Raw genomic sequence first — 13,118 nt, 5'->3', positions numbered from 1 at the left:
AACCCAAATAATTCCTTCAAAAACTGAAGCCAGACCTGTAAACTAAGGTCTTCCATTATGGCTTACAAAACTTTTTCTTTTAATAAACAGAATTCTTTCATACCTTAAACTTTCATATCTACAATCTAAACATTAACAATACTCATAGTTTGCATCAATCACTCTACAGCATTGATGTCTGATACTATTATAATATTTCAATTAAAGTTCTGACACTTAATCAATACTATGCAGTAGCATATAAATACCCAGAAAATTAAATAAAATCTAATACAAAAAACTTAATGTCAAAACAATACCTGAAAATATGATATCACTAAAAAATGTAACCAATAAATTTGCCAAGGAGAACATTTTAATTTCAACATAATTATTTTCTACAAATAAAGCTTTGCACCTCTTTACAAAGAGAAACTAGCTGAAATTACTGATAAATTAAAATGACCCCTAACTGGATTAACTGATAAGTTAACAATATAAAACTTTAAAGGCATCCTTGAATTCGCAATAGGTACGTTAAATGTCATTAAAACATAGATTATTTTTATATTGTCTTTATTCTTTGTAACTTAATTTTTTTTAACTTTTAATTTTTTTAATTTTTTGTTTATTATCCTTTAACGTTATTAGTTAACCTTTTATAGTTATCCCACGTCAACTGTTTTATTTTAAGTGAAAATACTATCATTTTTAATATAAATATTTTGGTTTTAGAATTCTATCTTTTTCTATAGTTCGGAACATGTTCGGAGGATAGCAGAGGTTGCTTCCTATTGGTGGAAACGTGCCATTTCTTTAACGCTTCCTTTTTGGAGGGGGTGAGGTATCTGCTGCTGACGACGATCGTTGATTTGTCCTCTCTGTGCCCGCAGCAGTTCGACGGGTTGGCGGTACGACTTGTTACTCCTCTCGGTAAAGTGTCTAGGAAAACTCAAACATCATGAATTCAGGTCTAGCAGATCCAGTTTCCTTTGCGAAGGATTTTATTGCCGGTGGTGTTTCTGCCGCGATATCAAAAACCGCCGTCGCCCCTATCGAAAGGGTGAAGTTGCTACTTCAAGTTCAACACATTTCGAAGCAGATTTCTGAAGAACAGCGTTACAAGGGTGAGTAATTATTTTAAAATATTATAGTACAGTGTTTTATAAGTTTTAATAATTTATCTTTTTCGATTTTGTGTTTAAATATTTTTGAATTTAGTGAAATAAAATTACATTCCTGGTAGCTGATCTGTTAGTATTTAAATCTGTAAATTATCATGTGATCAGATCAGTGGGTCATACATATGCTTGGTCATAATAATTCTTAGGTAATGGTCTCCGTCAGTTGTGCTCAACTTCACATTAGCCTAGGTCTACCTCTACCCTGGTTACGTCAATTGATTTTAAAGATGGCGTACCGTCATTATTAACAAAGGTCTTCTATATTTAAATGGCCTTATAATTTAAAATTTAGTAGTGTTTGGGTGTTAATTTAGTAGATACTGTGCAATCTTTGATTTGACGTCAGTTTTTTTAGGGTTAATAATGAATTGTGAAATAATGGGTTCGGGTAATTTTTTTCAAGTGCAGCTGTGCGTGAAATATTTTTAATACTGACTAGGATAGACTGAATCTAATGAAATCGTGTTAGATCAAGAAATTCATAACGGTAAATTAATAAATCATTTCTTAAGTTTTGTAATTCAAATGTTCAGCGGGATTGTCCACGTGTTAATTATCGTGAAATTAACATTAACTAAAGTAGTGTTGACAGAATTTTCTTTTTCTTACCATAAAATCATCTGGTTTAACATTTAAAAAAAACACGCAGGTTGGTAATTTTTCAGTTTAGCGGCTGAGATGGAAGGAAAAAACCCCAAATAGTACCTAAAGTGAAAGTTAGGTTATATACATCAATGCATATTATCAACTATTAAATAAGTTTTATCCATCTTGACCTTTTTACTTAAAATTGAAACTAAGCTTAGATAAAAAAACAATTATCTTTACTATTTTTTTACATGTGATAATGCAGAAGTGCTGCTCTTTGAATATACATATTTTGGGCATTACTGAAGTTATTTGTTAAACTTGTGAGAAAGGCATTTTTAAATTCTGATTGAGTGATATGTTACACTAGCATTTGGAAGTTTACTCTGTGTCAAAAGGAGTCCTTCGATTGCACTATCTCTCCTCTTTTAATCAGTGGCGTAGCCAGGATTTGTGTATGGGGGGTGTTAAGAAGCATGCCCCCCCCCCATCCGCGTATTAAAGCGGGGTGGTTGGGGGGTCCTCCCCTGAGAAAATTTGGATTTTAAGGTGTAAAATAGTGCTATTTTAGCAGTTTTCGGTATTTAAATTTAAATATTGTAATGGTAAAATTTTTATTAATATTAATATGAAATTTGTTTGAGTGATGAATAAGAAATTAATTAAATATTTGGGGGTGGGGGGTGAACCCCTAACCCCCCCCCCCCCCGGTTACACCCCTGCTTTTAATTTCTCCCCCCCCCCCCCCCCCCCCCACTAAAAACTTTTAGTCTATTCAGATATACCTTTCATATATTAACCCAGAGCATTCCTTTCTCCAGCCTATTATGATCTCTCCTTGCATTCCAATATTATATTAAATTGTACGCAGAGCCATGAAGTGGAGGAAAACTGTCTTGGCCTGACTGTAATGTACCGACTTTAAAGTTCCTGTCTTTGAAACGATTTTGACTTTGCAATATTTTTCATGATCTCTGGATAACCACAGGTTCAGCACAATGTTTTGTAGAAAACAAGTCTGTTTTGCTGTGCATCTGAAGCTAAAGTCACATTGCCTTGGCGGGCTCGACACTAAAGGCCTGATATCCTCTGTAGCCAATGAAGTACAAGATTGCAGTGACTTCCCACGTACCCTGATGGCCTGCAAGGAATAGATTTTATTTCTAATTTGTCGTGTCACCCAACAAAGCAAAACTGAAAGGAAGCTAAAAAATGAAATTTAGTTTTTTGTGTGGGTACACTTTGTAATAACTTATGCCTTCATCTGTTTACATAAATGGATATCGTTGTATTTATGGTCAGTGTTATTGTAGATTGGTGAAGATTTAATTTAATAATGAATGAGTTATTGAATAACTTGTAATAATAAAGTTCAGGCTCATAGTATTCTGTATGACTTTGGGTTGGAGTACAGAAATTGACAAAAAAAGAAAGCATTTGTTGAGAGAGCCTTATCCTTTTCTCTTCTAAACTGTTTTTTTGTGCATTCTATACAGCATTTTATGAAAGTACTTGGCTTGGAACGATTTTCCTATGGCCAAATCTGAAATTATCTGGTTAATCTTGTCGTGGTATTGTAACCCATCACTTAAGTCTGTCATGCTGGGGCGCTGTACAACAGTTTGTTGGGTTTTTGATGGCATTGTGACTCAAGCTTTACATTTTTGCGATGGGCTGAATTGCAGAACAAGCTTTAAAATTGCTGCTGTTACACATCCCACAGCAGACAGTATTACCCAAATAACAAAACTATTACCCTAAAAATCATTAGCCTTTTTGGTAAGTGCACAGAGCTTTGGCTGAAAGTAAAAAATTAAGCGTTTCCCACAAATATTTTTGATTAACTGTTCCAATTTGATTCCTTAGTTGAATTCCAGAAATTATATCAAGGGAATTAATTAATATTCAACATTGTAGAAAAGGTTTAACTTTATGACATTTTTGCTTACACTTTTTACCAACATACACCTATAATTCATAAGCATATAGTATAATTCACTCTTCGTGGATGATACCTGATATCTGTGGATTAATGGCAAGACGAGACCTTGCATTCTGGAACCAGTATTGTATGTACAGTATGTGAGTTCCTTTGGACCCTAAGAAAAAGTGAGCTTATCAGACACCTGCGGGTAGCAACCATCACCTAAAGTTTAGCAGACATAATCTCGCACCTAGTTAACTAAATTTGCTTTTTTTCTCGGCCATCATTCAGAAACGTCAAACTTATGTTGGGCTTATTTGGCTGGCACATTCATACTTGACACTCTGGTTTCCAAGTATTTTCTGCAGTGTTGTGACCTTGCATCGTGTAGAAAGTAGTGTAGTTGGTAATGACAAAATAACAAATAAAATGCTCAAAATAATTCTACCATTTGTAGAGTCTGTGATGGAACATATTTCTTAATATGTCAATATCAGACAATATGAAAGTAACTGCTACATTAAACCACTTCAACAAAATTAATCCAGTCAGCTAAAGATTTTCACCCAATAAGTATCTTGCCTGCTGTTTTTAAAGCTTGTGAACAATGGTGCACCAGCAAAAATATGCATACATATTGTAAGGAGATTTTTATACACTTTTCAATCCGGCTTCAGACCTGGTTTTGGTACCGTTACTGCCCTTATTGTTGTACATGACATACATCTTGCTATTGATATGCAGGAACTAACAATTTTAATACTGCTTGACCTTAGTAAAGCTTTTAATTGGGATCATCATGTTCTAAGAATCTTCAATTTCTCTGTTTGTATTTGGTTCAAATCCTATCAGCGTTCTTTAGTGTCATCCTTAAAACGTAGTATCTACGTGGCACCCAAGGATAAACTGGAATACATGAAACACCAGCTATATCAAACACAGAATATACGGTGGCTGTAATCAAAGAATCCACTGAAAAGACTGCAAAATTCAGTGTTGGCTACTTAATTGCACAGCACGTATTCCTCACAGAAAATGAAAGGCGTTAACGGTAAATATGTAGAGTAGCGGTATTTGCGAGAGAAAAAAATTCTAAAAATCTGAAATTACTTTTTATTATATGCTCTTTCACTTCTTTTCATTAAAACCGGCGGAGATAGAAATTTCAAATACTTTAGGAGATATCGAATTTTTTAATTTTGCAATACTATACCCCTGCAATCATTCGACCGTCGCCATTTTTGTTATTTTGCCGTGTGTTCGTGAATGCGTAATTTATTAAAATGGTCAATTAGGTCAGGTCACTTACATTATTAATACTTTCAAACTAAGTGGAAATTAAAAATAATGTGAATTAATTTTAATGGCGGTTTAGTTTTAAAATATTTATAATGTAACTGACCTGACCAAACAAACCGGGACAAAGGAAGAACAGTAAGTAGGAACTCACGTAATTGTTTTTTTACTTATTACTTGCGCTACAATAAATGAATAAATAATCACGTATTGGTTCATTTGAATATTGGCCAATCACGGAACTTTCACGTGACAAAATTCTCCAATAAAAAAAATTCCTTATCTCCTAAAGTATTTGGAATTTCTTATCTCCGCCGGTTTTAATGAAAAGAGACAGTGAAAGAGCATATAATAAAAGTAATTTAGGATTTTTAGCATTTTTTTTCCGCAAATACCGCTACTCTACATATTTACCGCGTTAACAATTATATTCAAATTTTTGCCTCCTGTTAGACTAGTCCGTTACGTGACTCAAAATAGTATGTACTTTAATTGCAATGTAACAGAACAGATTTCTTAATACAGTCATTATTTAAAATAATTTCATTATAACTACTACAGTGACTAAAGTTTAAAAAAAAAACCACTGGTAAACAATGAATGTCAGCGATTGCATGAATACATTGGTATAGTTTTGTAAGCTGTAAACTGTTATTGTTTCACAAACCGGTAGGAATTAAAATAACCTTCTTTTCAGGATTAACTCTGGAATGTCTGAAGTAGGTATATGGAAAATATATGTATCCCTATTTATCATGGGTAAACAATGAATGGTGGCAGCAGAGTAACAGCATTGGTATTTGAATGGGTCATTTTGTATGAAATAAACACATTAAAATAAAAAATAATTCCTAGACCACCTCAGAATTTGATGAAAATTGGTATGATAGTTGTCCTCAAAGATTGAAAAATGTTTTTTTTTTCCTCCTCCTCCCCCCCCCCCCCCCAATTGTCCCCAATCGTCCCCAATCTTCAAATATCTCAAATGGTTTCAAAATTATGGCTCTGTAAAGTTGATGGAATCTGCCAATAAAACATAACCTACATACTTAAAAATCACCATTGCTTTTCTCATTTTACTCCACTTGTAAATGCTCTTTCTTTTGATGTTATAGAAGGTATTTTTGAGAAGTCAAATTCATTAATTTGATTTTCTCAAGGGCTTTTTTGTAGATTTTGTAAAAATTCCTTTAAATAGTTTATACTTTTGGTAAGTGATTTTCAAAATTTCAAAGTGGGAGGCTAATGGGTTCATAGTTAAATGTTTTAAAAAAAGGGTGTTTAGTAATTTTTGTTTCAATTTAGAAATATGTACCTTAATTTTACTTAACTTAGTTACAATGGTGATTATTACCGTATTTAATTATGTACTTAAGGGCGTTGCCTCTAAGACAACAATTTAGTTATATACAAAATAATTGTTTTTAGTTAAGTAGTCTGTTATATAATGTAATATTGTTTAGTCTGCATCTGCAGTTGGTATGAGTAGGATGTCAGTACATGATGTATGTGTTTAAAAGTGAACAATCTTTTGAGCTCAAATAAGTTAAAATATAAGTTCTATTAATTCCTTAAAAGTATTTTTATATTTAGTGAGTGTTTACAAGAATATTATTTTTAACATGTTTTGCCAACAAATCGGCAAATAGTAGAGGTTGACTCGTGTTAAATTGTTACTTAAACCAATTTACATTGCAGTTAAAAATGTGATGTTGAGAGTGGTGGCTATAAAGACCTACAAAGTACAAACAGCATTAAAAAGCTGTGCGAACTTAGTGATAATGTGTATATAAAAAATGTTGATAAGTTTGTATGTGGGTTTTAAAAATAACATTTTGTGCATCAGGGTTTACATAATGTGGAAGGTCAAGGGTAATATTCATGCATTGAGGCTTTTTTGAAAAATTAATATAATTCAAAAAATACTTTTTCAGACAAGATATTTCTCTATCTGCCCTGAAAACGGAATCTTTCAAATTCTTCTGGTTTCTGAGAAATCACCGGTTATAGCGTATATGAAAATTCCTATGCGTTGATGCAGCCGTCACTTTTTTTATATGTTCTTACATGTAGATAATAGAATCAGAAAACATAATACTCAAAACAGTCCATTCTAAGGCAGTGTTTATGCATGTTTGGTGTAAATATTACACGTTTTTGCTTAGGAATTGCAATGTAGCATAACAACCAGTTCACAAGTCCATTCTGAAGCATGAACAGTTGGCAAGTTCACAGGAGGTTACCAAAGTTTGCAGCTTGCACGATCAACTTTAGTAGCATAGACTCAAGTGACAGAAATTGGAGAATAGTCTAGCTACATTAAAAATATCGCGAAATCTTTGAATGGTTGGTTGCATGGCAGTATCTTAAATTTTCATAAATATGTAATTCCAAAACAACCATTCAAAGTATTTTTAATGTAACTGATTGTTCTCACGATTTTACTTAATTTCTCCAAAACAGTTGCACATAAAATGGCATGTGCCATGTTAATGCATGGGTGGTGTAAGTAATAAACTGTGATTACTCGGAAACCAGTAGGAATTTATCAAAACTGTTTTCAAAGTTAATACAAGAACATATCTATAGTTTTTTAAGTGCATAGTCTCACACACTGTAAAATAGCATGTGCAATGTAATGTGTGAACTATTATAGCTAAATGGAGGGTGAAGGCTGGATTGTCTGGGGGGGGGGGGGGGGGGTGTGGTTTCCATTAAATTGTAATATAAGTACGTAAATTATTTGGGAAATTTGTATTTTTGGTCATCGAAAAGTCTGAAATTTTTATACAGATTTATGTGGACATCTTTAAAAAAACAAGCATGGTTCCATTTTAGTTTCTTGTACATATTCTTGTAAAGTATCTATTGCCTATTTTGAATCCAAAGTTTTGTTAAAAATCATTGATAATTTTGCTCAGGTTGGTTTTATGTTAAGGGTGTGTTACTTTAAAGTTTGGTGTACTTCCTTTTTATGTTAACTTTTTTTACATTATAAAAGTTTAATGTGAAAAAACTAACAATTTGAAAAGATACTGATACTATGGTAAATAACTAAATTTCTGGGATTTTAAAAAAATTCTGAAATACAAAAATGTTTCAACCTAACTCTTTTTGTATGTTCTTGCAGTTAAATGTCTGAACAGTCGAAGCTTGAGTCTGTGGCACAAATAATGTGATCTCTGCCATTGGTAATCCATTTTATTGTGAAATATGCTTCACATCCTCCACCTATATATGAAAGTTTGTGCATTAATTTAAAAGGTTATGAAGTAAGATTTAAAATTGAATAATTACATAGTACTACAAAGTTTTAATTCTTTTTCAGGTATGGTGGACTGTTTTGTCCGCATACCCAGAGAACAAGGCTTTTTAAGTTTTTGGCGTGGTAACTTTGCCAATGTGATAAGATACTTCCCAACTCAGGCACTGAATTTTGCCTTTAAGGACAAGTACAAGCAGATATTCTTGGGAGGAGTTGACAAGAATACTATGTTCTGGCGGTATTTCCTGGGAAACTTGGCTTCTGGTGGTGCAGCTGGTGCAACCTCCCTCTGCTTTGTGTACCCCCTTGACTTTGCTAGGACCAGGTAATGTAAAACATTCTTTATTGTAACATTGACATATTGACCAATGCTTTGGTTGAGTGGTCTTATGATTCTATTGGTTTTTTCCGCAGGTTGGCTGCAGATGTAGGCAAAGGTTCCGGTGAGAGAGAGTTCTCAGGTCTTGGCAATTGCTTGTCAAAAATCTTCAAGTCTGATGGCTTGGTTGGCCTGTACAGAGGTTTTGGAGTGTCTGTGCAAGGTATCATTATCTACAGAGCTGCGTACTTTGGTTTCTTCGACACTGCAAAAGGCATGCTGCCAAACCCCAAGAGCACACCGTTCCTCATTTCATGGGCAATTGCACAGGTGAGTTATCTTGGGTATTTCAATTATAAATTTTATTTGTATCGTACTTGGGGCTCAGCAAATACAAGTTGGCATGACACTTATTTCCTTGCTTGCAACTCAATTTTGCCAAGAGCGCACGATAAAGCTATGCAGGGGCTTTAAAAACTTCATCCTGTTTTTTTTTTCTCTCCAAAATCTTGTACAGAAATGACTAGGTCAAAGAAATCTTGACATTTAAATTGCAATAATTTACATCTAATTAGACTGAATTGTATCAAGTTGCCATAAAGGTACAGTTTAGTAAACATTAAAATCTAAAAATAGATCTACTGACAAAAGTTTTTTATTATTATTATTATTGCTAGTTCCAAGTTTTTGTGCTTTGCTCTTAAACTTTGAAATTTTGTAGATGTCTGATCGTACTGAAATCTCTTGATTCATCTCCTGACGTGTTGAAAATAGACATCAATTGGTATGTCAGTCAGGCACACTAAAAACTGCATAACAATGACTGTTAATATTGTTAAACGTGGGGGTAATGATGCAGAATAGATAGCTCAATTAATATGTTAGCTAATATTTATATATTTTTTAAATTACAACAATTTAAATGTTCAACAAATTAATCTTAGTTTTTCATTCAGTTCACAGTGTACTCTCCCCACTAGAGCTAGGCTTGACAGAGGCTCCCTCTACTGCTTGTCTCATACCTCGAACCTTGTCTCAACACTGCCTCGCACTGCTCACTCGTCAGCTGCACGCAGCAGCGTCCCAGATGCTTTTATCCTAGGTGTACCAGTCATCACCTCATCTATCACTCGCCCTCTTCACTTCTAAGCACCCTATGTAATAAATTATTTAATTTATTAATGCTCAGTTCCTTACATCCATATTATGGAGATCTGATTTTTTCATGATAAAATTACCTTACCACTTTTTCACCCACTTAGGTTGAATTCCATTAAATTTGTTATATAATATATATGTTATGCTTTTTTTCATTCATAATTTCTTACCGCAGAACTAGTAGGTTTTGAAGTATAGAGTTAAAATTTTGCAAAATAGTAAATTCTGGTTTGTAGTATTTATCACTGGTATCCAATATATTTTCTTATGTTCACATAAATTCTTATTTTTTTGTTTATCTTAACTAAATTAACCCTTTTTCACCCCCTAGGGGTTGAATTTCACAAAATAGTTATGGTTTGTAGTTTTTGTATGTTTATTATTGTTACCCAACTTACTTGCTTATGCATATGCCTTGTGCTGCATTCATATGTGGTAAACTGGGTTCCTCTGAAGCATACTACAATCCGTCATTTTCCGCAGAACTTCAGTATGAATTGTTGCGCCAAAAATTCACTGTATTGCCAGAGTCTAATGTCTGAAATGCCCTTCTTTCCAAGAAAACAGCACTAATCAAAAAAAAAATTCACATAGGTGTATATTAATTAAAATAATAAGTTTCTCAATCAGGTTTAGTGTGCTTGCTGATAAGTATTTTAATCAAGACACTACTCCCGTTAAGATCACATTGCAGTACTAATATGTCTAAATACATCTGAAGTATATTTAAATAATTGTTGAGTAACATTTTTCAAATAAAAAACTTAAAATTAAATTTTTAAAAAATTACTGACCACCTTGTTTGTATACATATAGGCATGGGCACAACATTCATAAGAGACTAAATAACATTTTCTGAGTTAATATAAAAATATTATATTACAATAGATATATTTAAACTGTTTATGCAATTCCTAACTGATTACTGAGTGAATGCCTGCCATGATTTGCCAATGGTAAAGCATAGCAGGCACAAGGTAAACTAGCCCTAAAAGCTTCTAGCTTTTCTCTTCAGAGCTGTTGCTGACATGGAATGGTGTAATATAAACGTTGGCTGAACACTAGGGCTGTCGTTGGACATAATATGCAATGAATGAAGTTAAATAGCTATTAAGAGGAAAATATTATTTATTGGTCATATTAATTAGTTGCATTGTATTTAAAGCTACACAAGTGCTGTTGCCACTGTTCACGCACTGAAATAAAAGTTGATGTAAAAGAAGTGCTTTGAATTAATTATTGTGCTACTTAGACATGATGTAATTTATTGGCACTGTTAATTTAGACCCACGCAATTCGGTGTTACATAGAGGTGCAGGTGTACTAGTGAAGTTTTTAAATGCAAGAAACTGTTATTAATTTTGCATTTTTGGGTTCCAGACTGTGACGACAGTAGCCGGCATTGTGTCATACCCCTTTGACACCGTACGTAGGCGCATGATGATGCAGTCTGGTCGTGCCAAGGCTGACATTGTGTACAAGAACACACTGCACTGCTGGGGGACCATCTACAGGTCAGAGGGTGGCAAGGCCTTCTTCAAGGGTGCCTTCTCCAATGTCCTCAGAGGAACCGGTGGTGCTCTCGTGCTGGTGTTGTACGATGAACTGAAGGCAATCATCGCTTAGAAGTCCAGTGACAGTACGCAGCAGCATTATAAATTCCAACATTCGTGGTCGTTACCATATGACGCGAGATGGCGGCCAGTTCCTCCGTGATGGAAGCTTAGCTTGATCGAGAATGTATAATTTGTGGAAGTTAGTGACTTTCTTTTCCTTCACCACCACTGCATACATCATTCAGAGGAACTGTGATACGCATTTCAAATATATGGACACATGTAGGATGCAAATAATGTAAATTATCCAAAAAGACTTGTACTCAATTTTCTGTTGACCTGATAAACCTCGAACGATATGAATGTTGATCTATTGAGCTGCGGGCAGCAGTGTACTGTTTAGCTTTTATTTGACCCACCCATTTCTTTTGACTTGTTTGATTCAACGTCTCTTCAAACGTAAGGCAATTCAGTTGTGTATACATTGTATACAGTTGTGTTAACATAATTGTAAATTAAAATAATGGGTGTTCAACATGGAAAGTGGATTCTGTATGTTTTTATTTTAGTCCTTTCTGAGTTTGTTTAAATTTTGCAAATGATCCCATTAATATTTTTATGCTTATGTTGAATGACATCAGTATTAATACAGGTACAGCGGCTGTTGGGTAGTGTGACATGCAATTTCAAATAATACTCTCAGTATTCTTTTGTCTATTATTAATCCTATTTTCCCAATTTGCTGTGCAATTTTTTCTAATGCTGTTTCTAATACTAAATTATTTTTTATTGTTTAGTTCCATTTTATATATTCTATTTTATGGGGGTGAATGAGAAGTAGGTAGTCTTATGACCAACAAAGTACTTGTAGGGAATGGTCTTTTCTACACTTGATAACATTTTATCTTTCATAAATTAGAACTATACTGTTTTAAGAGGTAGTGGAAGGTTCAAAAGAATAAATGGTGACCATCTGTTCTAGACTTGGAACCCTTCACCTGTTATGCAACTTGTGGAGAATGGCATGAATGCAACAGGTGTGTTTGCATGATGGGAGACATAGGATCTTTTATTTGCAGTTGATTTAGTAAAGGGGTAGCAACTTTTTAAGGACCATTCTTGAATGCTGAGTTATTGGCATTGCTTTGTAAATTTGATTTGGCTCTCTTTGCATTTGTTTATTTAACAAATATTTTCATTTGTAAAAGGTAATGCAAATGAATGTAATTATGAAATGCTATTAGCTATTTAGTTAATCTATCAAGAGTTTTAAAGGAATATATTATACGTGAGCTGTTGTGATAAGTTGATTGTTAAAGCCCTTAAATTTCAATTAAAGAAATTGAAATAATCAAAATTGTGTGCTAGGCTGAAGAAGTGGAGTGTTGCACTCCAGACCACCCGGCTAGCAAATGGTTGGTCTGGGAATGGACATGGACATGCATAGTTCATTAACACTTAAAGAAATGAATTGGGTGCTGAAAATAATGTTCTTGATGAAAATTTTACTGTTTTAGATCAGTTACTGAAATGTCTCGGGCACAAACTGATGTTAACATGTTTATATTAATATTAGTAGATAATTAGTCATTGTGGCAGTCATATTGTGATCACAAAATCAGTACATGTAGATTGTACAACTTTTCATACCTCTTAGACTCAAAACAAAGCATATGGCCATAAAAGGATCATTTTTCGGGCCCCTCTAAAAAAAAAATCATGTCTGGTGACCTCACTTCTGACCAATCCCAAAATATGTTAATTTACCAGCCAGTAAGAGCGCATAGCAACAGCAGCTCTACACACTAAACTTTTTTCTCAATGGCTACCAACTAGTTGCTGTGCAACT

General features: G+C 33.8%; 1 protein-coding gene across 1 annotated transcript; it reads left to right on the top strand.

The window, feature by feature from the left end:
- Positions 1-817: 817 nt before the first annotated feature.
- LOC134541598 (ADP,ATP carrier protein 2) lies at positions 818-11,812 on the top strand. Its single transcript, XM_063385143.1, has 4 exons — positions 818-1,106; positions 8,300-8,561; positions 8,651-8,885; positions 11,094-11,812. The coding sequence occupies exons 1-4, from the start codon at positions 941-943 to the stop codon at positions 11,337-11,339; spliced, it is 909 nt and encodes a 302-aa protein (XP_063241213.1). The 5' UTR covers positions 818-940; the 3' UTR covers positions 11,340-11,812.
- Positions 11,813-13,118: the final 1,306 nt, after the last annotated feature.

This window comes from Bacillus rossius, chromosome 1 (genome assembly GCF_032445375.1).
Source record: "Bacillus rossius redtenbacheri isolate Brsri chromosome 1, Brsri_v3, whole genome shotgun sequence".
Lineage (NCBI taxonomy): Eukaryota > Metazoa > Arthropoda > Insecta > Phasmatodea > Bacillidae > Bacillus > Bacillus rossius.
This window is presented reverse-complemented; position numbering and strand designations above follow the sequence as displayed.

Coding starts and splice junctions, on each gene's coding strand:
- LOC134541598 (XM_063385143.1), top strand. CDS start 941: ATGAATTCAGGTCTAGCAGATCCAGTTTCCTTTGCGAAGGATTTTATT. Junction 8,562..8,650: donor CTTGACTTTGCTAGGACCAG/GTAATGTAAAAC, acceptor TTTTTTCCGCAG/GTTGGCTGCAGATGTAGGCA. Junction 8,886..11,093: donor TTTCATGGGCAATTGCACAG/GTGAGTTATCTT, acceptor TTTGGGTTCCAG/ACTGTGACGACAGTAGCCGG.